Source organism: Eschrichtius robustus, chromosome 15 (assembly GCF_028021215.1).
Source record: "Eschrichtius robustus isolate mEscRob2 chromosome 15, mEscRob2.pri, whole genome shotgun sequence".
Classification (NCBI taxonomy): Eukaryota; Metazoa; Chordata; class Mammalia; order Artiodactyla; family Eschrichtiidae; genus Eschrichtius; species Eschrichtius robustus.
This window is the reverse complement of record NC_090838.1, coordinates 22,535,441-22,560,362: the sequence shown is the minus strand read 5'-3', so window position 1 is coordinate 22,560,362 and position 24,922 is coordinate 22,535,441. Positions and strand designations below refer to the sequence as shown.

The 24,922-nt window shown below is 53.0% G+C and overlaps 1 protein-coding gene across 4 annotated transcripts; it reads right to left on the bottom strand.

The window, feature by feature from the left end:
* Positions 1–395: 395 nt before the first annotated feature.
* Positions 396–23,462, bottom strand: FOSL2 (FOS like 2, AP-1 transcription factor subunit). Of its 4 annotated transcripts, none has more exons than XM_068564763.1 (4): positions 22,352–23,462; positions 12,166–12,417; positions 7,590–7,697; positions 396–5,131 (listed from the first exon to the last, which is right to left on the bottom strand). In XM_068564763.1, exons 1-4 carry the CDS (start codon positions 22,451–22,453, stop codon positions 4,610–4,612), a joined length of 984 nt encoding a protein of 327 aa, XP_068420864.1. In that variant the 5' UTR covers positions 22,454–23,462; the 3' UTR covers positions 396–4,609. The 4 variants fall into 4 exon arrangements, with proteins under 4 accessions (XP_068420864.1, XP_068420867.1, XP_068420865.1 ...); XM_068564766.1 differs by lacking the exon at positions 22,352–23,462 and adding an exon at positions 20,374–20,961; XM_068564764.1 differs by lacking the exon at positions 22,352–23,462 and adding an exon at positions 20,186–20,268.
* Between the last annotated feature and the right edge of the window lie 1,460 nt (positions 23,463–24,922).

Below are 24,922 nucleotides of genomic sequence, written 5' to 3'. Positions count from 1 at the left end.
GCTTTAGAGCAGAGCTACTCCTCAATTTTCAAAAGTATACAAAGATTTTTGAGCTCACAGCCCTGCCTGGAGAGGCCTATTTAGAAGCCTTTCCAATGGGACCATTTCACCAATACTTAAAAAAAGAAAGAAAACAAGGTGCTCAGAAAGATAATTAAATTCCCCATCAAGCTGTAGGAATCTTGTACAACTTTTTTTTGCCTCCAGGATCTTATAGCAGTCTTTACTCCACATCATTGACATACCTCAAATACAGATGCACAAAGCTTATGATTGTCCACTATATCCAAAATACTATATATACATCTCTCACTGCAGAAAAGACACCCTGATACCTATTCTTTATACAAAGGTGAAGATTTTCTTCCTCAATATCAAGTAACCACAAACTAAAATAAATGGAATAAACTTTTAATCATACAGAGAAAATAATTTTTGAGGAACAGGGCAGGATCTTTCCTTGTGTTCTCTTACAACGTAGACTTCTTGGTGACCACTGTCCCTAGAGGAATGACAGTCCCTCTTTAAAAACAGACCTTTTTTTATACAGTTTATACAGCACAAATCACAAATCATTTTAGAAACAAAAAAAGTATCATTAGCCTAAATTTTTAGAAAAATTATAAAGAAGAAAGAGAGGGAGAGAGGAACTGAGCATTTTAATGCTATCTGTTTCTATTCAGGCTTGGTACAACACAAAGATGTAAACATTTAAAATAAATAATAAAATAAATGTCAATTTCTTCTCCCCCTCCCCTTCCCATGCCCCGCTCAAAATTTGACCCAGCTCCTCCTGAACATGTCAGCATTAAAAAATTAAAACCCTTTTTGATGTATGACCAAAATACTAGAAGCATGAAAAGATGTCAAATAGGTAGTGGGGTGACTGGGTTTCCTTTTTAAAAGGTGCAGGAGGACATGGGCACACCTAGAAATGTACACACGAACACACACACACACACACACACACACACACACACGACCTGTCAATAAATAGTGAGATGCTGGCTTTTAAGATGAATGCCAAGAAGACTCAACAAGCAGAAAATAGCAAGACCCCTTTACTTAAGTTTTTAAAAGAAAGTTACACACACCACGTATCCTATTGGTCCACAAATTCTATAAAACTCAGGTCAACCATCTGAAAAGTGCAAAGGAGCACATCACAGGGAAAACAAGTTTAGAGGTGGAAGGATATTGTAGGGGGTGGGTCTTTGAGAACAAACCTCGGACTGAAGGCAATCTTGCCTTGGATCTTTGGAGAAAGACCTTCTCACCTCCAAGTGTTTTTGTTTATTCATTACTTGTGGGCTTTTAATAAGGGAAGTCCTCATCGCTCAGTCTCATCCTAAAGAAGGTATATATATATAAAAGTGCCTAACACAGCGTCTGGCACATAGTAGGTGTTATTCTTTTCCTTCTTAAAGAGGCCACGTGGATGTCTCACCAGAGGAGGAAATCAACCTGAAAGTTACAAGAAGAGACTGCGAGAAGCACTGGTGGTCCGTCAAGGAAATGGGAGAAAAGTCCCAATGCCTATAAGTTGAGCTCATCCTTAAAATGGAGCCATGTGGGAGCACAGAGGAGACTCCTTTCCCCAAAGCCTGAGAAAGGGAACCCGTAGCCTCTGATGGTTCTTGGCGTTGAGATGCTTGTGTGATTGGGCACAGTGAAGACACCTGGCCTGTCTCACGGGCAGAACAATGATTTCTTTCTGAAAACTTCCTCAGTGAACTCCCTGCTTTGAGTTGGCTCTGGCAATTGCCTAAACTTCACCTGGGATCTCCTCTCTTTCCTGTGTCAGCAGCTGCCCCCATCCACCCAGCCAGGAAGAGGACTATTGCCAGAGAGGCCAGCCAGGTGGCCAAGGGGACGGTGTGTTTCACACCAGCCTGTCAAGGGGTGCCTGCCCTACGCCATCCCAGAGCTGCCTGCAGCCCAACTGGAGTCCACACCAGCTGCCTCACGGCTGGGGACACAAGGGGAGCACAGGGTTCCCTGCCCAAGCACAAAGGCCTCCCCCCTGCGGCTGCTCCCTGAGGAGGAGGAGGGGGAAGGAAGGAAGGAAGGAAGAGGAGGAGGAGGAGGCAGGCCTGGGTCTGGTGTGAACTTGGGGAACAGCCAGGAGGAAGTGACTGAGGATACACTAGTGCGTTAGGTGTGAATATTCAGCCTTCTCCGAATAACCTCTGGCTTTGGGGAAGCCAGACTACCTCCCAGAACAAAGCTAGAGGGTCCTGAATAGAAACACAGCTCGGAGGCCTCAAGATCCTGAGGGGCGGCTGGGGTTTTGCTTTCTGCTGGTCCCAAAGCCAACGCAGCTTGAAATCAGAACGAAAGCCAGACACTGTCTCAGGCATGTACAGCCCGGCCCCAAGTCTCATACCGGGACCTGCCTTGGGATCAGGGCTGTGCAAAGTGGGGCACAAAGGGACTTTTAGAAATAAAACACCAGAAAGCAGCTTCATTTAAGAAATATATATATATATATGCAAAAAGAAGCAAATAGCTCCCAATTGGCCACAAATACCACTTGAGATGATTAAGCCTTTCAGAGCTGAGCACACCCCAGTTCTCTTTGCCCATCTCCTGCTACTCCTTGCTGACTTCTGCGTCCTTGATTAATCTGAAGCCAGAGAAACCCAGCGGCCCAATCTTATTAGGAGCGCCGCTCCCAGAACCTCTGGGGAACTGGGAAGGCAGCGTCACAGCCAAGGAATGTGGGAAATAACATTTTTAAAGCATTTGGGGACAAAATACTTTTTCTTTTAATCTCCTCTCTCTTCATGCCCTATCTCTCCACACGTCACTCCCAGTCATAGCGGTCTGTGTGTTTTAGGCATTCGGCTGTTCCATTCTGTGTGTCTAGTGCATGGCAAGTGGATAATGGACATTAAATACCGGCCGGTGTGCCAGGCCTGGGTACGTGAAGGGAATAGGGAACAGGGAACCATGTCATTGCTCTCTTTCTCTCTCTCTCCCTGGAGTCCAACTTTGAGTTCTAACCCCCACTGGGTTGATTTAAATAATATCTATATAGTTTTAAATTATCATACAATGATCTCTAGAGCTGAATCACAATAGCAGGGTCTCCCTCAGAGCACTAGCCCAGCAGAAGCTCATTCTGGAAGATCAGCCCTGGGGAGAAAGAGGCTTTGAGGGGTGGGAGGTGGGGACCACGCTGAGCTCTGCTGAGTTGTGCTCTTGGCGAGGCTGGAGGACTCCTTCCCTGCCCCCCACCCCATGGGAAGGGAGCAGCTAGCTTGCAGCGGGAAGCAACACATCTCATCTCTGATTTCAGCAGCCCCCAAGAATGGCATGTACGCTGCAAGCCACAGTGACAGCTCTGGGCCAGCTGTTCACAACTGGCTGATGGATCTGAGGAGCACACTGGGGTGAGGGGGCAGGGGAGTATAAAAGAAAAAGCGCTAGATCCATTAGGTAGCAGATGACCACAGGGGGTTGAACAGGCACCTGGGTGAGAGGTGAGAAGCAGGTGCTGGGGCTGCTGCGAGGCGAACCCGACTCCGACTGCCTCCCTCCTTCCTCCCCCTGCATTTCTGTCCACAGCAGAGGCGCTTTTGAGGCTTGGGGAGGGGCCAGGCCCACGCTCATTAAACCTCTGTGGGTGGCATCACCCTGAGAGACAGGGTGGGGGAGGGCAGAGCCGGCAGGGACTTGGAGTGATTTGTGGCTCCTAGGGAGAGATGCCTCCCTGGTCTGGAGAGAAGGGTCCGGGGCAGAACGGCGAGGCAGTAATTACAGGAGACGTCCTACTCAAGACACCCATGTGGCTTGTTGGCACTATTCCTGGCCCGGTAATTAGGCATTTGGCAAACCCCATCTGTGCCCCGGCTGTCTCACTCACACCCTGTCTTTTGGCCAAGCCGCTCCTCCAAAAGCCGTCTCCGAGGATGGGGAGGAAGGGTCTTCCAAGCCTCCCAGCGATGGTGGCATCTCCTTGAGAGCTCAGGGAGCCCTGCTGGTGGTTCTGGAGATGGTGGTGGACCGGGAGTGTCAGGGGAGGAAAGGTTCTGTATTGCACATTGACTGTCCCCTTCTGGACAAGTCAGCCCCAGCAGAAGAGTCACCTGCTGCCCCATCTCCAGAAATGAAGAGCTTTAATATTCAGACCACCCAGATGAAATGTCATGGCAAATTTGATAAAAACCAAGAGGAAGTGAAATTGACACTGGGGGAAGGAAGGGGCAAATAGTGGGAAGGTGAAACCAAAAGGCACTGAGCATGCTTGGTGGGGCAGAGAAAGACACCATCACTCCAGAGACATATCGTGACAAAGGGACGGGAACGGTCCACACCAGCTTCAGGCTCTTCAGAAGCCAGAGAGATGCCCGGGTCCACCAAACCAAGTTCTCCAACGTTTTTCAAGAAACAGGATTTGCTTTGCAAGATGAACAAGGGAGGAGGTCCTGTGACTTCTAAGAGATCATCCAAGTCCTCCAACGCCTCACCGCCAAATCCCACCTGGGTCTCCCCAGAACCAGGAAGCTCTCTGGCAGGGTCCCCTTCTTACCCTCATGGCCCTGGAGTGCTGAAAGGTGCTGGTCCCTGGAAGGAGGCAGTGACGAGGACCCCCCTGGGAGCTGGGTTACAGAGCCAGCAGAGTCGGGGAGTTCAAGGAGTCTGATGACTGGTCCCCACTGCTACTGCTTCTGCGGTGAGCCTTGGAGCAGGACTCAGAGGGCGACGCTGGAGACTCCTGCTCCAGGACGCTGGGGTAGGTGAAGACGAGGTTCGAGGTGCCTGGAGTGATGGCAGGAGTGGAGGTCACCACTATGGGGGTGTGCAGGGGCTCCTCCCCGTAGAAGCCCCCAGCGATGCTGATGGGCTTGATCACGGAGCGCTGCGCCTTGTCCAGCCCCGCCGATGAGGACGAGGGGCTGTCCTCTTCCAGGGGCTCCTGCTTCACCACCACGGCGCCTACCCCTCCACTGCCCCCACTGCGCAGGGCCTGCAGCCCGGAGGCCGGGGGCGACCGGCGCTCCTCGGGGCTGATCTTGCACACAGGCCCGTGGGCCACCAGCATGAACTCCAGCTTCTCCTTCTCCTTCTGCAGCTCGGCGATCTCCTTCTGCAGGCCTGACTTCTCCTCCTCCAGCTCCTCCGTCTCCTGCAGGGGAAGAGGGGTATGTGAGGGACAGCAGGGGGTGCGCTGGGGGGTTGTCAAATCTGGGTGAGAAAGGGAAAACCAGCCACGTGCTCAGAGGACAGAGCTTGAAGGCAGCAAGCTCACACCCCACTGCTTCTGAGCCACCTGCACATTTAAGATTTCCTTTTGTTCCCAAAGCTCCAGACTGAGAGGAGAGGAAGGTCAGCTTGGAGGAAGGGTGAATTAACAATTGTAGCTGTCATGATCGAGCACTCACTTTGTGCCAGGCACTGTGTTAAGCACTTCACAGGCATTATCTCATTCAACCTAGCAGTTTTTTGAAGCAGCTATCAGCAACCCATTTTGCAGATGAAACTGAGTTTCCAAGAGGTTTAATCATTTGCCCAATGCCACAGAGCAAGCAGGTAGGGTAGCCCAGATTTGACCCCAATGTAGCTGACTCCGGAGTCCATATGCTACTACGCTCTTCTGCCTTCGTGCCAGGACCGCCCCCCGGTACCCCTGAGGGGTGAATAATAGTGAGATCCGGCGGGGGAAGGGAGCACAGCATGCAGCTCCACCCCTCTCTCCTCGTGCCTCCTCAACCCCATCCAGCTTGCCGTGGACACATCGACACTAAATTCTAAGCTGCTTGACAGTGGAGATTTCTGTCTGCACACACAAGCCTAGGACAGTGCCTGGCTTATAGGAAGTGCTCAATCCATCCCGTTGGGATCTTCACCGTCCCTCTTCCCTTTTTTGCTCTAAGTAGAAAGCATATGTTTCAGGACTCACAGAACCCCGGGAGAACATTCAGTTCAGCCCCTGTGCTTTAACAGATGAGACCCCTGCCAGCCTGAGCGGGCATGTGAGGCTGGCATGGACCTCAGCCCTTCCCTTCACACAAAGCCAGAGAAGCAACAGATGCACATGCAGGGGGTCGTTATGGAATACGGAAAGGCATGTGTCACCAGCCTCTTCCCCACTTTTCCTGAACACAGATTCCTGTTTGAGAACGAGATGACATGGGCCAGAGCTTCGCTAAGCAGAGTACAGCACATTCCGAAGTGAAAAAAACTTTCCATCTGTCTGAAGGGTCTGATGAACGTCATGAGCTTATGAGAGGCTTCCTGTGGAGGATGTGGCTCAGGGCCTGGGTGGCTGGGCCGTAGGTGGGGAGGTGCGGGGGAGTAGGGTGTGAGGCTTCTAGGGAGGTGGGGGGAAAGCTGCGGGGCCTCAGGGGGCAGGCTCTTCTGGGGCTGGTGGCAGAAGCACCTGGGGTACACCCAGGGGGCATGGCTCCTTGGAAGGTTAGTGGTAGGGAGGGCTCTGCTCGGGGAGTCTCCCCGGGGAGTGCTGATCACTAACGGATCTGCCTCACGTGACATCGGAGCACTCCCACTCCTCCTCCCCGACTCTAACACCTCCACAGGGCACTACTACAGGCATCACGGAATTCACGCAGTGCACATTCAAGACCCACGAGCGAGGGCTCCAGGATGGACAAAGGGAAGCGGCAGCAGGTGAATGGTAACTGGGAGGATTAACTAAAGTAATAGGATGTGCAAGGCAATGATTTCTAAAGCACCATCCTGGCTCCGCATTGCAAGGACCGCCAACAGAGTCTCCCTCATCTCCTCACTTTGCACACATTCCACCCAGGAGAGTTAGTCCTGGCTCTGGGTTTCCTCCACGTGGCATACGGCCCATCCCGGAGGGCGGGGCTCTGGAGGGAGTTATGTGACGTTGGTCAGGTCAAGCTTTTGAGAGGGAGGGGTAGGGCCATGGGCCCCCAGGTGTGGGCAATCAGGCAGCAGGGGAGAATGACTCACAAGGGCAGAATGAGGTACCAAGGTGACAGCTTCAGGCTCAGGGCAGAGGCAGGGAACCCTCCCAGCCACGAAGGAGATGAGAAAACCCCAGGATAGCACAACTCAGCTGCACGTGACCCATCTCCAGGGGACCCAGAGAGCGTCACGACCCCTGCAGAGGTGAAGGAGCCCAGAGAGCAGCTCCCCACAACGCTCGCCCGCCCAGACTAGATGGCTGAAGCTAGGCCGGGCCACTCCTGCTGGTGGCAGGCACCCTGGGAAGAGGAGCCCCAGAGGAGGCAGGTCTGGGCTTGCCTTGGCTCCCGGGCCCGGCAATGCCAACACCCTCTGCCATCCCTCACCCAGGAGCCCCAGCAGGTCTCAGTGCAGGGATCGCTCAGGTGCTGAATGAGAAAGGGTACCAGGCCCAAGAAGCCTGTCCAATGCTCTCTGGGCCCAGGCTGGTGCTAAAGGCCAGCTCCCTCTCCCCAGCCCTCTCCTTTAATCAGGGCAGTGCTGACCCATGTGCTAAAAGGAAGGAATGTCTCTGTCTGCACTGACCCACGTGTCAGCCACTAGGGGCAAGGAGGAGGGGGGAGGGCCAGGAGCCCTGGGGTCCCTGCTCTGGCCCACCCAGAAGAGCGCCCACCCCACGCAGAGCTCCTCACCGCCTGCAGCTTCTCTGTCAGCTCCCGGCGGCGGTTCCGGCACTTGGCCGCGGCCAGCTTGTTCCTCTCCCTCCGGATTCGACGCTTCTCCTCCTCTTCAGGGGACAGCTAGAGGCCAAGGTCAAGGATCATGGTTAGGCTCGGATAAATGGCTCACCATCTTTTTGGCTTTTAACTGCATTTTAAGTAGGGGAAGAAGCCCTTCTGGAACTGGGGAGGGGAGGGCCGAAGGCAAGAGGAGCACGGCTCAGAGGCCCAGAACATGCGGCTCACTGCTGTCTGGACGCCTGGGAGGGCACTTAGAGCTGAACCCCACCGGAAGGTGATGTCACGTGTTTGAAGGGAGAACAGGGCAGCCATGGGTCAGGGACTCACCAGCCCAAGCATGATGGCAGCACGTGTCAGGTCAGCCCCGATTCAGTGCCAAGGCCCGAGAGAATGAGCTGGGACTGCTTCCCCCAGAGTCCCCTCGTGCCAGGCCTGCCCCACCCACTTAAGCAGCTTCCTCCGCTCTGCCTAATTACGCCTCCCCATCACTCTGCCTGCTCTGCAAGCCTCATTATCTCCATTCGATTAAGGAGCTGGGCCCAGAGTAAGAACCACCCAGGGGGGCACGTTCTGTTGCCAGAGGGAGGGCCACCCACTCCCAAGTCCCTCTGTCAGCCCTCGAGTGCTGGCCGCTCACAGTTCAACCCCGAGGACTCACCAGTGTGCCTGGCACAGTGCCAGGCTGGACAGGACCAGCAAAAGGAGGAGGGGCCCTTAGGCAGGTTAAACCCTGCTGCCCACCACATCCACTCATTCAACCAACGAGGCCTTCTACACGCCAGGCACAGTTTGGGGGGTTAGAGATTTGTCAACGAACCAAATGAACAAAAATCCCCCTGCAGCTCCTCACAGTGAGGTTGGTTAGGGGCCCGTGGCTCAGGCCAGAGGGCAAGAACTCTGCTCCCCCATCAGGGCTGACACTCTGTTTACATAGAGCCCCCCTTCCAGAGAAGGGCCACCAGCCCCTCGCAGAGGTGATGTGAGGAGATGGCTGGGGGCCAAGGCAGAAAGCAGTTCAAAAAGACAGACCACCCCTTCAGTCATCAGACTGACGGCACACCTACAAGATGCCAAGTACAGTACTTGGGGCTTAGAAGATTCTGGGGGAATAAGACCTGAGTCCTACCCTCAAGGGACACATGGGGAAAGGGCCAAAGCCACTTTTGGAGGGGCTAAGAGAGAAGCCGCCCCACTGATGGATGCTGCCTGGACCACCAGCCATCCTGTGAGGGAGGGAGCCACTGCCCGGGCTGGGCCCAGGCCAGAGTCCCCAGGACGCTCCCTGCAGCCTTGAAGGTGCGTGGCTGTGATGTCCTGCACAGGGCACAGCATCACTGTGTCCCTCACCCCCTGCAGCAGCCTCCAGGTGGTGCGCACTGACCTGAGCCCATCCAGCGGTAACATCTCTGTTAGTCTTCAGGCCCCTTCCAGAGACCCGGTCTTGGAGTCCACACTGGAGTCCTGGCTCCACGTCCCTCCTTAAGCCCCCTCCTCCGCCTCCCCAGGAAAGCCAATGGCTCCACAGTCTCTCTTCTGAGAGGTGTCAGGCAGCTGGCAGCCAAGCACAGATGTGGCACTTCTGGGTGGACTTGGACGGATTATTGACCCTTCTGAGCCTCAGAGCCCCAGTTGTAAAATGGGGTTAATAGGACCTGCCCTGCCTTCCACAAAGTTTCTGCAATGATCAGATGAGATGCAGTGTGAGAGTCCTCTCTAAACTAGAAAGTGCTAGAAAGAAGAAGATGCAATTCAGAGGTCTCCTCTCTGATGCCTTTTCTGCACTCACTGGGCAGCAAATCAACTGGAGACCCGGAGTCCACAGATTCAGGCACCCTGTTCTCTGTGGGGATCGGCTGAGGTCACAAGGCCACTTGGCCAAGGCCCTGAATACTTGCTATTCCTAACCCTGTCTCAACCTGAGCCCAAGAGGGTAACCCTGCTGCAGTCGTGGGTTCAGGGCTCAGCACTGAAAGGCTACCAGGGTTCCCCTTGAGGCCCAGCTAGCCCCCCTCCTCCTTCACTGATGAGGGGCAGAAAAGATGGAGAGCTGGTCCTGGTCCACTTTGGCCTCCGTTCCCCCTTGGCTGCCTCTGGACAAATTTTGGCCTCCCAATTGCCCTAGAAGTCTCGCCCCTATCTGGTGAGGTGTGGGGCAACTTGTGGGAGCTCTTGGCTTAGGAAGTGTTCAGGGGTGGTGACAACACGGTTACAACTTGAGTGTGTCAGCACCACCACGTACCCATCCACAAGCCACACACACCCGCCCCTCCCCGCCACTGCTGGCCTCAGAGGGAGCCTCTGGGGCAGGTTCCGGGGCAGGGCAGTGAGGCACCAGGCCAGCCCCTGGTAACAGGTTCCTCCCCCTGGGGGAGGCTGGGAAGGCGGAAGTGAGCCTCTGAGAAAAGACCCTAGGGCTAGGAACCCAAAGAGCCAAGGTTCTAGGATGCTACCACCTAGGCTTCCTCCAAGCTGCCAGATGATTATCTGAACTCCTAATTGACACGGGATAAAACACTTCTGGCTCTCTCCTTCCCTCTCAAAAAAGGAAGGAAATTCTCCAAACTGTCTTATGGCACGCCTAGGTGGTGTGGTGGGAAAACCACAGGGCTGAAGGTCAAAAGAGGTGGATTCTAGTCCTGGCTCTGCTACTAACTCACTGTGTGAGCCTGGACAAGGCCCTTCTTTCTGGGCCTCAGTTTCCTCATCTGTAAAATAGGTGCAGAGGGAAAATTATTGAATTTTCTATAATTATTGAAAATTATAGAAAAGCTGGTCTCCAAAGACTCTTCCAGATATAAACTTCTAAATTTGGTGTGAGCTAGGTCCAGAAAAGGATGAAGAGTACTCAGCACATCTTGCTTTGTTGTCCTGCTAACCCAAGAGTCCCTCACAAGCCTGGCTCTCACTCAGGGGTCCCTTACGTACAGAGAGAATCCAAATCATCAGTGACTATAAAGCTTAGCACCCTGGGCTCCCTGAAGGAAGCACATTTATAGAGGACCTTAGGATCACTGCTACTGCAATATTTATAACTACAGGTATGGAAAGCAGCAGTGAGGGGGGATACTGGCCACTTGCCCCAGCAGCAGAAGCCCGACAGCACCCGGGAGCTGTGTCTGTTACTGTCTATTACACTCACCTCTCCATGCTGCCCCTGCACAGGGCCCTGCCACTAATAGAACAAACCAACATGTAATGGATACAAGGCCCAGCTTTGTCCTCAGAGGAACGGGGCTCCTGTGAGAGCGTCCGGTTCCTCAGCGCAGTGACCCTTGTGATTCTAAGTGTCCTGGGAACTAGTGGCACTGGATCTGCAGTCATCCACTGGGCACCACGTTTGAAAGGTCCTTGTATTGGAACAAGGAGTGGAGGCGGACAGTGGTTGAAATGGGGAGGGGTTCCAAAGCTGTAACTGAAGTAATTCTTCAAGCTAACATTTCATTTGAAAAAGGGATTCTACTGCCAAAGTATCTCCCTTCCCTGGACTTGTGGTGGCATGGTGTTGTAGAAAGACCACCGCACAGGGGTCCAGGGGCCTGGTTCTAGGCCACGCTTGCCCACTCACTTGCCAAGTAGCCCCAGGTAGCTGTGTCCAGGCCTTGGCTGTGTCATCTGTGAAGGGGGACAGATGGGGCTCTTGGAAGGCTCATTCCCTCCTTTCTGGAATTATGCATGACTCTGATTTCTCTTTTGGGAAGCAGGGGGCCATCGCTGCCCTGGTAATCTGTTAATACAGACAATGGGCCTTTTGAGTGTTGGGTAGATGCTACGTAGAGAGCACAGGCCCCACCCTTTTCTGGCGTCTCTCTCAGCCAGGCTGACTCCTGCTCAAAGCTGAGCCCCTTGAGGAAAAAAAAAGGCTGATGATATCTGACCACCTCCACCCCCAGCCCTGGGAGCTCAAGCAGCGGAGCAGACTCCAAAGACCCCAGAGTCCCTCCACTTCCGGAATGTGCATCCCAGGCACCTGAAACGGGCTCCTGCCTTGAGTTGGAGGCCTGAAACATGGAGGGAGAATGGAAGTAGTGTGGGCAGTACTGGTCTAGAAGGGGCAGGGGCAGGGAGGCTTTAGGACTGCTGGGTGTCTACCAGATACTGGGAGACAGTTAAGGACTCCCCAGAAACCTCCCAGCCAGGGTTCACTGGCTGCTTGTCCTGTGGCCCCTGTACCAAGGATCAGAGAATGATACTGCTGTAGGCAGGGCCTAAGTCCTGCCCACATGCTGACGCCTCACCACTCACTATGCGCTTTCCCACCATGATCTCATTCGGGTGGCAGCAAGTCCTGGCCAGCAAGACCCTATCTCCATTTTGCAGCCGAGGAAACTAAGACTCAGAGATTCTAAGGGACACAGGCGAAGTGCCTGACTCTCAGGTCTCTAGCTCTGCCTGCACTGATGAGGGTCCTGAGCTCCTTCACCTCCCCAGTGCTCCCAGAACATCGACCCTGCTCCCTGCCAGTCTTCAGAAAAACCCTGTGTTATAAGGCCTGGAAAGCCACCGATGCGGCTCCTGACCGGAACTGTACCTGCTCATCTCTCCTCCTGCGGCCCACGGTGGTGCCAATGGTCTTGATCACGCCGGGTCTTGGGAGGGCCATGTGCCCGGGAACAGAGGCCAGGCCCGGCAGGGGGCTATAGGGGTGCGAACGGGGGTACGGGTTGGACATGGAGGTGATCACCGTGGGCTGCACCATCCACTGCAGGTCCTGGCTGGTCGTGATGGCGTTGATGGTGGGGATGAAGGCGCTGCCTGAGCCAGGCATATCTACCCGGAATTTCTGAAATGAGGAGAAAAGTAGGATTGAGCCAATAAATACTGCAGAACAGGACAAGCAGAGCCAGGAGGCCAAAACTGGCAGAAAGTAGAGTCAGAGCCTGGGAAGCCAAGGTCAAGACACTGGGTGGACTTCCTGCACATCCAAGAATCAAGGGGATCTTAACTATTCCTGGGACCCCCCATGTCAGATCTGATCCCTGACTGAGGTCCTGGAAACTCCATCCCCAACTGGCTCAGCGAGGATGTGGTCATATCCCCAATGGTTTCTAGGATAGATGTGGTCCCTAGCAGCTCACACTCAGCAGGCCCTCTCTCAAGCCCTCCAGGCCAGCTAGGCCCCCATCTGCAGGAGAGCAGGTCTTCCATCTGGGCCTCCTGAGCTTCTGGGTCACTTGCCATTATTCCCCAGGGTACCAGCTTAGGATCCCTTGAGGAGATTTGCCGACCAACTGCTTTGCAGCAACGAAGATCACCAGGAAGGTTATTATGTCTGCTTTTGTTACTTTCCAAACAGGTTCATGATGGGGTTGTGACCCCATCAGGGTGAGACCAGGTCCATGAAAAGATGTCCTCTGACCCATGAGACTGAAAGTGGTAGCGTCTGCTGCCAGACTTCCCCTTGCTGTCCTTGTCCTCCTTGACCTTCACCCCCATCTTGCTTGGGGCAGACACACTGTGTCTCTCTTTATCTATCTACATATCTATCTATCTGTGCTCACAGGCGTGTCTGTGCGAAACTTTGCTGCTAGCTCTGATTTTTCTCCCTGTCACTTAATTTATGCCCAGACCACGTTGCAGAGCTCTGTGGAACATGCTGCAGGAAGCATTCTATTTAAAATATAAGATGATGACAGAGTACAAAAGCTAAAATGGGCCATGCTCCTCAGCAGCTGGGCTTGACCTTCCTTCAGGGCAGCTACTAGAAAGCGAGAAGGGGGGAGAAGGGAAAGATCCCCTACTTCCAGATTTTTGGGAGAGCTCCCCTCCTGAAACCCTCAGCCTCGGATGATTCCTGTTGCCACAGAAAGGTTCTGCACATCCTTTCTTCCCTAACTTGGTGGATGAAATGATGACAACAATAATAACTAACACTTACTGAGCACTTATTAAATGACAGGCACCATGGTAGTGTTTAACCTAGATTATCCCATTAATTTTCCCTCTGAGGTAAGAACTACCATTATCTCCATTTTAGAGGCAGAAATTTAGGCTTAGAGAGATTAAGTAACTTATCCAAGGCCACGTTCTAATAAGCAGTGGGGTCAGGATTCAAACCCAGTTCAGCCTGACAAAGAGCCTAGGTCTCTCAAATACGGTGCAACACGAGCTTCTGTAGCATTGTTTCTTCCTGCCTCGAAATCCAGCCCCAAGTGCTGGTATCCATCCCCACTGCCCTCGGACAGAGCATCAGGGCCATCCCCACCAAGGGTCCCTACAGACCTTCCCTCACCCAGGACGCCCCACAGGTCTGGTTGACCCCAGATGAAATCCCACTGCCATTAGCATGGATGCTATAGCATCTCCCCTATATTGGCCCAATCAGACCAACCAGGATTAGAAGCGCCAGCAGCAACGGCAGCTGCCACCACCACGGTCTTCGCCCCTGGTGACGACAGCCGGGTTCCTTTGTGTAAATAAGGTGAAGCTTAGAGTACTCCACTGCAGCTGAGGGAGCTGTGGACCCTTCCTTGCTCACTCCCCCGCCAGCTGCCTGACCCCAGTCTGGGTGGTGGAATGTGGCTGCCTCACCTCCCAGACTGCCCTGGGGGCCCAGGGCAGGGGCATTCAGTGAAGAGAGTGACCCAGTGCAGTGGATTCTGGGATTCTGTGAAGTTACCAGCGCAATGGATTCTGGGAGTCCGTGAGGAGAGCTGCCCAGTGCAGTGGATTCTGGGATTCTGTGAAGTTACCAGCGCAATGGATTCTGGGAGTCCGTGAGGAGAGCTGCCCAGTGCAATGAATGGATTCTGAGTCACCTCCCAAGGCAAAGACAACTGGACTTTTTATCCAGAGCTGACTGAAAAGTAACAGGTGTATCTGGGTATGTGTGTGTGAAGGAGGGCAGGGTGCAGTGAACACGGAAGGATACAAGTGGGAAATGATCTTCAAGGAGGAAAAACAGACAACCAGGGCTGGCTGTGAGGAGGCAGGGCAGTGAGAACACGTGAGCGGCTGCGTGGGTGCAGAAGCACTAAAGCCCAGGCAGCTATGTTTCTCTTGGGCTGCTGGATTGGGAGGGAGAATGGGGGGTAGTCTGAGTCAGGAGGCCTGGGTTTGAGGCCTTGGTGAATCACTGAGGACCCAGTTTCCCCGTCTGGGAAGGGGAGTAGTAACACCAAACTCACTGCACTATCATGAGGATTAAATAAGTAGCTACTTGTAGTCACAGACTATAAAAGCACACCGGCGGCTCTCAACCCTGGCTGCACATTAGAATATTCTGAGGAGCTTTTTAAAAACACCAATGCCGGAGCCAGCCCCACCATTACAGTTCTAAAATCATTGCTTTGGGGTGGGGTTCTGATAAGGTGTTTTTTAAAAATGCTTGAGGAGGTTCTAATGTGCAGCCAGGGTCGAGAAATGCTGCTCCAAATAAGTGGCAGGTGGCATCGTCATCATCACGACCACCATCACCACCATCACCGTCATCATCATGGTAAGTGTCTGTGCATTTACAGTGCAAAAGGGGTGGCTCCAGGGAGAATTGCCAGCTTCTCATTCCTGGGAAGCACCCAACGTTTTTATTGTTTCTCTCCCCAAGTCCGGTTCTGGGTTTGAAAGACACCCGAGGCATCCAGCAGGATGGTTTAATGTGACCTTCCACTTGTGTGGGGGAACTGTCAGCTTTCCTTTCAGGAAAGCACCCAAGAAATTCATTCCTCATTCCAAAAAAACAAACAAAAGAGCTCCCATTTCAGGCTGGGAGAGGGAAGCCAAAAACCTGAAGCAAAGCTGAGCGACTAAGATCCCTTAGGACTAAGTGCTGACTCTCAGCCCCTCTCGGGGCCCTCCAGCCCACTCACTCTGTGATGGCAGGTCTACAGAAGGCCGTGCCCAGCCATCAGCCAGATTCCTTGCAGCAGTGGCTTGGTCTAGACAAAACAAGACAGCAATAAAAAAAAAAGGCAGTAGGTAATGACTGCCTCTAAATGCATGTACAACTTGTTTCAGAGGGAGGTAAAGCCATCTGGATAACACACTGGCTCTAAACTGCAAGGAAAACACGTCCTAGCCCCTGAGGGGACTGGGGCTCCGAGATAAAGAAGGCTTTTGTCTGCCGGAGGAGGCTCTCTGAGACACACACAGAAGTTTAAGTGAGATCTGGCAGATGTGTCTTGTCTCAACTCCAAAGGTATTTTTCAGAAAGCGACACTGGGGTCGGAGAGAAGAGGTGGGCCTAGGAGTCTGTGATCCCAGAAGTTAGCTGGTGTTCTTCTCTGACAAAAGACCCAAGAATCAGTCAAATGTCATGCTGGGGAGAAATCATGGTTCTCTACGAACGGGTTAACACTGAACACAAACCAAGATGGGGTTTCCCAGCTGCGGGCATTAGGGTGGTTTGATCCCTGCTGCAGCACCAGGTGTGTGCTGGGAGTGGGGGGCTACAGGAGGTAACCCAGGACCCTCACTTGACTCCCCTGGGGCTCTCCAGCCCCCTGGAATCTCCTCCTCTAGGGACAGAATTGAAGATGCTGGATGGCTGTGTGGTATTCCAGCCTGGCAGAACCTCCAAATGCTTTCTTTCACTGTGTCATCCTGTTGACTTCTGGGTGGGCAAGAATGCCTATAAAAGGACAAACTGCCCCCCACCCCCACCGACCTCCTAGAGCAGTTTGGCAAACTTTCGCTGTAAAAGGCCAGACAGTAAATATTTTAGACTCTGAGGGCCATAAGGTCTCTGGTGCAACTACTCAACTCGGCCATAGTAGCGTGAGTGCAGCCACAGACAAGATGTAAACAAATAGGCGTGCCTGTGCTCTCTTAAGCCCTATTTACAAAAATACTTGGGCCATAGTTTGGCAAGCCCTGTCCTAGAGGATCATTCTCATCTCTCATGCTCAGGTTGGTGGAAAAAGAATAAAGAGAGGAAGTGAGAAAGCAAAAAATCACAACTATTCTTCTAACCCAGGGAGTCAAGGGATGGACTCTCACTAGACAGCTTGAATCTCCAGAACCTGAAGCCAAAGTTCAAGCCTTACAAGCCTTGCTGCAGGTCTTTGGGCAGCAGAACCGCCTTATCCTGAAGCATCCTGAATTTAAGGGAGCTGTGGGGCCGCTCAGTAAGTACGTGTGTCCTCCCACTGCCTATGAGAAAGACAGCTCAGAACACAGGGCCCCTAGGGCCACCCAACTTCATCAGGTCAGAGAGGTCCCTGTAGCCCAGCAGTTGCTAATTTGGGAAAATGACCTTTCTGAACTCTGCAGGGCCTTGGATTCAGAAATAAGGGTCACAACCACGGCCTTTTGCAGAAAGGTCTAGGAAGTAGGGTTTGGGTTCCTATTTCTTGCAGACGTGGATGGGGCAGGGCTTATCCCCGAAACTCCTGAGCTGGGCAGAAATGGCATTTGAGATGGAAGTCAGAGTTGGTGTTTTGGGTCCATCCCCTCAGCCAGGCATTTCTCCATCAGATTGATTCTTGACTGGGCCACAAAGCACTCGAGCCATGAACCCCATGAATACCTGTGACCTGCCTCGGCAGGCAGAAATGATTATGCATATCTGGGAAGAGACTGGGTTCTTTCTCTTAAGAACCCCTTTTTTTAGTTTTCCAGCACAGGAAAAGGAAAATTCCAACATCCCAGGAGACTGGCTTGGGGAAGAGGAGAGGGCAGGGCAAATGCTGCCTCAACTGCCCCAGAATAACCCTGTTGAGGTCCAGTTTGTCTCAAATGCTCTGTATTTTTACCAAACGTGGGGTGTTCTCCAAAGCCTTCTATATGGAATTCAACCAATTTTCACAGATTCTGCAGTGGACATCACTTTGACCTTTGACCTTTCATTCCTCTCTGAGTAAAGCCACTTAGTTCACCATGGAAATGGTCCTAATAACTCATGATTTCCCCAAATTTTAAAGTATACAAACACTATCTCAGGTGATCTGCCTCCTGTCAGGTTCACTTGAAAGAATCATGCTATCTTTCTTCACCTAACTGCCAGAGTGAAGAACAGCAAAGAAGAAAAGAAAAAAGCAAGGAAAATAAGGTGACCAACACAGAGTTTCCACCAAGTTCCCCAGTGTCCTTCCTCCCAGGGCCCTTCTGGACAGAAATTCCACTCCAAAGCATGAGAGGATTCTCTCCACCATTCTGTGGATCCCTTTTGTACCTCCACCAATCCTGGGACAGCTGTGCACTCCACGGGAAGGGGATGCCGTCTCATCTTCTCTACAACCACAGCAGGTGAGCATGGCCAAGTCACTGCCACGTGACAGGGTGCGAGACAGCAGTGGGCAAGAGGAGCCTTACACCTTCCCTCTCCAGCCCAGTGAGTCCAAGAGGGACAGAGTTACCGAATGGGGTTTGGAACAGATATATTTGCCTCAATCAGGGCAGCTGCCATCATTTTGAAATGCTGTGGCCATCAAAAGACACCACATACAACACAGATGAGACACAGCCATAAAACACTAATTCTTTTTCTTTCTTTCAACACATAGACCAGAAAGTTAGCCTCCCGAATTCTCCAAATCTAGTACCTTTATTCCTGTATAACAGAGCGGGGACATCTAAGGTAGAGGTGGCAAAGGCGCCTGCTTTTGGTGTGCCTTGTCTTGGTGACTGCTGTCCCAGGAAGACTCCTGAGATGGAGACCAACAGAATTTGGGGTCACACCCTGCTTTGGACCCAGACAGATCACCCAGACCTCATACATCACACTTGGTTCTTTATATGTCAGATCTTTTGATAACTTCCAAATATCAAATTCACCCTCAAAAGACAAAGATATGTTAGGAGGGAGGGTTTTCAAAAGAATTTGCTGAAGGCAATCCCAAAGAGGGATGCTGTAAAACCTTTCTGAATCTGACTAATAGCCACAGCATTCAAATAAGTATTTAGTCTTCTCAAGGAACAATAATGAAGGGGACAACAGTGATTTGGATGCCTAAGTTCGGGTGTGTTTGTAATAAGACAGAAAAGAAAAAAACAGAGGCTCCTAACTTTACACTCACCTTGCATAATGAGGCAGGCAGAAATAAAGTAATGGAAATGCACTCAGGAGTTTGGATAGGAAAATTCAACTGCCACTCAGACAATACATGACTGCTGTTTCACCCCATTCACTTTGATGAAACAGTGACACTGACTTCCACCATCAAGAATCAGCGGAACAGACAAATTCCTGGGATAACATTTCGTTTGATCCTAATCTACAACATCTGTGAGATCAAGGCAAAAATTTTTTAAAAAGGCACCAGACCGTTAATATACACCTCCCACCTTCCCACCAATTCTGAAGACCACCTCCCCAAATAAAATTCCCAATGCCCTAATACAAACAATATCAAGAAAACAAGCCTTGGGAATTTGAAGACATTGTGCTGACAGATATCAAAATAGGGAAAGAAAAAAAGCACTCCTTTTTCAACCACGTTTTATTCAGAAAAAAAACAAAATCAGAAGAGAAACTGCATCTCGAAGTCAAGCAGCTCCTATTTAACCACTGTTAAATATATGGCATTTATTTGATCTGGATTAAAAAGAAAAAATCCTAAGAATTCCGAAAACTCACCAAGTTTTAACACTCTCTGGGGCTGGAAAAATACATTCCCCAGATAGTTCTTCTAAGAATGTCCCGTAGGGGGCACTAGAGAGGTATGATTGGGGCTGACTTGGGAATCACAGTCATTTCTGGTAAAAGTTCTTTGATGTGAGGAATGTCCCAGCCTGGGTACAGTTGGCAAAAGTTCACTCTGGGGAATTTTGTGTGTGTGTGTGTGTGTATGTGTGTGTCTTGGAAAAGGATGGTTGCCAAAGAAGAGAGCTAGTCTGGTATTCCTTGAACTGTCCCCCTTGATTTATTTTCACAAGTTATCTGAGGAACAGACAAATGGCAGCCTTGGAAAAGTTCTGGGTCTTGTTTTTGTTTTGTTTTTCATTAAAAGGGGGCCCAGCTGATGAAAACAAGTTATGAAATGACCTATGTTTGTGTAACTGGCTGAATTGCGTAATGCTCAGGGCCTGAAACCGTTTAAGAGTCGCGCAGCCAGGCAGGGCATATATCTGGGAGGTGTTTTCCTAGGAAAGTTAGGAGAGAGAGAGAGAAAACAACAACAACAACAATAAAAAGAAAAAGCCAGGAGGGGGAGGTGTGTGCAACTATTAGAGACAAATCAAATCACCAATGACCAACCTCTGAGATTAAAACTATAACTGGAACAGGAAATATTTTTCATGCTTCAAGTTCCTGCCATATACAAGAACAGAGGTTTCAACAGTTATCTGCCCCCCACCACCTTCCCCAAGTCACTGAAACTCATGGCCATGTGTTAAGATCAAGCTTTGTGAAGCGAGAGAGGAGAGGAAAGTTCTAGGTTGAGTAAACAGCAATAAACTTCTCAGGAATATCAGACCCCACAAACAAAGAGAGCAGAAAAAAATAATATTCACTTGCCCAGGGTGAAACCAGAGAATGCTCTTACACTGATTGGTCCGCTGAGATGCCACAAAAGGAAGAAGGCCCATCACTAACTGCCAGGAAAGTCTCCCCATAAAGGAAGCTAAGAGAAATAAAGTGATTACAGGTTTTATCTGGTATGCAATAAAGTTACCTTGAGCCAGAGTGGGGTCACAGACTTGTGAAGTAACAAAAGCTTCTCGCGTCAGTCCTTAGGACCACAGAACAGCTCTGCTTAAAGCCACAGAGATGATAGAAAAAAACCCTGCCTCCCTCCCCCCCTCCCCCCACCCCCTCCCTCAGGAGTGGATAGGCTGAGAAACTTGTCCAAAGCTACGTTACCTTGCCAATCCCTCTGGTTTGAAAGGCGCCTCACTCAAGCTGCTGGGCCGAATGGGCAGGCGTATATGCAAGAACCCTGTGCACCAGTTATTACTAATTGCAAAATCCTCATGTGCTACAGCATGCTAGGAATTAGCCAACAGCTGCTTTTTGCTTCGGTAATGAGGCCCCATTACACTCTGCTGGACTGAGTTCTCTTCCTTCTGCCTAGCACTGGTTTCCTGTCTGATTTTCTTCCAAAACAGGGAATTGCCTCCGCTCACATCCTGGGCTCAAAGCCCTAGTGACACAGATTATTCAGTTGGGGCACTGATGTCCGGTCTGACTTCCCATCCAGGCCCCAGGGTCTGAGAAAAGCCAGGCGGCGAGGTTGTAACATTTCAATGATGAGTGCCACAGAAACGGCAGCCAAAGGAGCAGATGAGAAATCAAAAGAACCCTTCCTGGTTCAGAGAGGCAGAGAGGGACTTTTTGGGGGCTGTTGAATCGGAGAATGAGGGAATGGGTTATAAATGACTCTAACCCATTGCCTAATGATAGCTGGATTCAATACAAACCACCAATGGGGCTGGAAAGCAAACAAAATCAAACACTGTGGAACAAGATTTGAAACTCTTCACCTTGGTATTCGTCATTAGGGGTGCACTGACTGCACCCTCAATGCACAGACCAGGCTCTCTACAGAGGTGCTTATGGGGACACCAGGGCAGGTAGAGGGAAGACACAGAAAAGCCGTTCTGAGGACTCACCAGGTATGGGGAGCCAGTCTGTAATAAGATACCCCTCTTCAGTTACCAGAGAGAACCGTGTTTCCATTTTATTCTCCATCAGGGTCCCTCCTCCCTGGAAGCCCACCCCAGCCCCTTCTGGCTGGCTGGCGTATAGAGGCCAAGGCCACCGCCTTACCAGAGCAACTCTTGCTGCAGCCAATTTGGCTACAGACTGCAGATCCTGACTGAGGCGGGTTTCAGGTTCTAGTGGCCTTGTTTGTTAAGCCAGCTCCCTCACAAGCCTCGGGGTGGGGGGGTGGCTGCTGCCGAGGACAGGCACCCCACCAGCACCACCAACCCAGCAGCACCCTTCTGGTATTTATTTATTCTGGTATTTATAGACAGATCGCACGCACAATCCCTCCAGTGCAAACCAGTCCGCCTGCTTTAGAAACAAGTTGTTTTTCGGCTTCCAGAACCACTCAGGAGCCCAAGCGAGGTCTCTCCACCCTCCCCCTCCACCCTCACCCCCCCCCTTCTCTCTGCAGGCGTCCTTGCCCCAAGGTACTCCCAGACCCACAAGGCGCCCCTTCTGGTGGCAGTGCAGACTCCTCCTCCGACCCTAACAGGAGATGCATGGGCGCCGGGCACCTAGGCGCAGCCGAGCCAATCAAGGCTGACCTCCTCTTTCCTGACCTTCGCACCTGATTCCCAGAGCGACAACCCGCGCCCACTCCGGATTACTTGAAGGAGCCCAACCATGTTTCCGAGTCCCCAACATTTTTCAGAAATTAAGACCGATGGGGGCCGGGGGAGAGAAGGAGAGGGTTTTTCGCAAGAATAAGGTCCCGAGATGTAGGGAGGGGCCCGTGGGTGCAAAGAATTTTCTTTTTTTTTTGTTCCACCACGGAAAGAGAGGAGAATAGAGGTGGATTCCTGGGAGATGAGGTACAGGCTCCTGGGAAGGGGACCTGCAATTCCAGGAGCTGGTCTGGATAAGATGTAGTGTGAAGGATAGGGTTTGCTGGCTGTTCCAGCCCGCTCAACGCTCCACTTAAAAAAAAAAAAAAAAAAAGTGTTGGCGGCGGGTAGAGGGGATGAAAGGAGGTGTGGGCAGGACAAGACGAAAATCCAGAACTTACAACGGTGGCCCGTAGGAATTTTCTCGCCAAACCAAGAAATGGAAAAGAAAGCAAGAGAGGCAGTGGCGGCGAGAGGATGGCGGGGATCCGCCCGCGCCGCCAGGTGCACCCGGGCCCCGCACCTACCTGCTGGCCGCCGCCGCCACTGGAGTAGGACTCGGCGTGCGCAGGAGAGCCGCTGCTGCCCCGGGATGAGGTATCAAAGTTCCCGGGATAATCTTGGTACATGATCCGCGGTGGGGGCCCGAGAGGAAACAGGGTGTTTTTCTTCCCCCGCCCTCGCCGAGGCCGCGCACCGGCTGCTGAGCGCTGGCTCCCTGCGGGCCGCGCCTTGGGCTCTAGTCTTCGCTCCCGGGCTTCTCCCCCTCGGCGGCGACACCCCGGGAACACTGACCCCCGAGCGCCGAGCGCTGCACTTCTTTCCTGCTCTATGAGCGCTGCGGGTCCGGCTGTCCACCCGGTCCCTCCCACTAAAAAGTCCGCGCGTCCCTCGGTCCCTCCCCTGCGCGCGCCCTCCCGCCCTCGCGCGCAACCGGAGCTCAGGCCGGACCGCCGGCTCAATCAAAAATTGGAAAGTAAAACAGAATAGGAGCCCGGCGAGTCAAGCCTGCCACGTCTGGGGACCCCCGATTTCAGACAGGGCAAAAAAAGGCGAAAAGAAAGGCTGCCCGCTTGGAGAAACTTCTATTTCCTCCTTTTAGAAAAGGAGCTGAGAATAAACTTCCTGTGGCCGACTCGCCGCCGGAGTTTCGAGCGGTTCGGACACTTGACTAGAAGAAGGCAGCCTGCGCCCGGCCCGCGGCCGGTGGGGCTCCAGTTGAGCCGGCGCGGAGAGGGACGTGGCCCCGCTCCCCGTGCCACAGCTGCGGCGCCCGGACCTGCACCCCTTCCCCGGCGCCCGCTCCCGGACGGGCCCGCGTTGCCCGTCCGCGCCTCTCTCACTCCCTCTCTCTGTCCCCGCCGAACGCCGTTCGCTTGCTCGCTGGTTTGCTCGGAGCCCCAGCGTTCTGCCCGAGATGAGTCACTACAATGGCACGAGTTCAACTCCACACTCTTTATTCTCCAGCCCCTGTACCTCACGTCAACCCCAGACTCCACCTTGCAGGGAGGAGCGCGCGGGGAGGCGGAGGGAGAAGGCCGAGGAGGAGGAGAAGGAGGAAGAGGCGCGGGAGGAGGCGGGCGCAGCGCTACCCTCCCTGCCCCGGCTCCCGGCCGCGCTGACGCCAGCCGCGCACCCAGCGCGAGGAAGGAAGGGGGTGGCGGGTGTGGGAGCGGACCGCTGGCGCGGTTTGAGGGAGCCGAGGCTCCTGGCCCTTCCCCCCCCCCCCGCCCACCCCCGGCCCCGCGCCCTTGGTCTGCTCCGCTGGCGCACGTTGCCAAAGATGGTCATTTGCGTTAGAGGACGCGAGTGCGGGTTCCCTCGCTTTCGGGTGACGTGGAGGGAGAGGGATTCCCTCGCCGGCTCCCCAGCACGCCGCGGCCTCCCCGCCTTCCACCACCCTGGGAAGGGGCGCGGGGCGGGGCCCCCGAGAGCGGCCGCAGGGGCCTCGGCGCCGGGTTTTAGAAAATAATCACAGTCCCGAAGAGCGAGACGGGCGGTTCAGTGCGGCGCCACCGCGAGGCTGGGAGCCGGGCGCGCTGAGCCGCTCGCAGGGAGGGCGCGGCCGCGCATGGTCGTCGGCGTCCTCCGCGGCGCCGCCTGAAGCAGCGGGCGCCCTGGGCGCGCTGGGTATCCGCACCTCCCTGAGGCCGGGCCTTGGCGGGGCGCGGCGCCGCCGGGCGGGGCCGGCCTGCCTAGTTTCCCCTCCGTGGCTGGCTGCCCACTGCTTCCCGCCCCTTCCCCCCACCCGCCCCGTTTTTTCGGCCGTGAAATTAATTTGTTAGGAGTAGCCTTGAAGACGAAATTAAACAGTCAAGACATTCCGGCCGCCTTCTACGCTGGGCAATTGGGACGCATCTAATAGGAGTAATCGGGCATTATAAGCAACCTTGACTGTTACGAATTTGGAAGAAAAAAAAAAAATAGGGAAGAGGGAGGCCCGGGAGAGGGTGTGCCCCAACGTTGTCTTCAGCTGTTTTGGAGCGAAGTTCAGGCAGTAGGTAGTGCGGATTCCTAGGTTCTCCCGCCTCGCTGGGCGGGGTGCGGGGTAAAGAGCACAGGCCCTGGAGTATGAACGCCAGGCTGTGCTGTTTACGAGCTGTGAGACTTTGGGCGAGTCCCTTAACCTCTCTGGGCTTCAGTTTCTTCCTATCAAACGAAGGGGTTGAGACATGACCTTCAAAGGCCCTTGTCAGCTCTGGAACTTCAGTCCTTCTGCAGAGATGATCCGGAGGAGCACTGTACTAGGAGTCAAGGAAACTGGGTTCTGGTCCAGGCTCTGCCTTAGTCTCGGTTTACCCAACTTTTACGTGTACCATCTGTATCCCCACAGGGTCCTTGTGAGGACCCAACGGGAAGATGTGTGAAGGCTGTGAAGCGTTATGCATTGTTAACACATCACGGTTTCGGTCCTCAGTTTCCTTATCTGTAAAGTGGGGGTGTTGCTAGGAAAGAAAAATAGAGCCGGGAACTCAAAGCTTTCCCGGGGCTCTATATAAAGCGCTGGCGTTTCCGGGACGGCTGGCGGCATCTGGCCGCCCCAATGGCCCCAAGATACGGTAATCCCAAACAATACTCGGGGTCATTGTTTACAACTA

Coding starts and splice junctions, on each gene's coding strand:
- FOSL2 (XM_068564763.1), bottom strand. CDS start 22,453: ATGTACCAAGATTATCCCGGGAACTTTGATACCTCATCCCGGGGCAGC. Junction 7,698..12,165: donor GCAGGAGGAGAGATGAGCAG/GTACAGTTCCGG, acceptor CTTGGCCTCTAG/CTGTCCCCTGAAGAGGAGGA. Junction 5,132..7,589: donor TGACAGAGAAGCTGCAGGCG/GTGAGGAGCTCT, acceptor CTTCCCCTGCAG/GAGACGGAGGAGCTGGAGGA.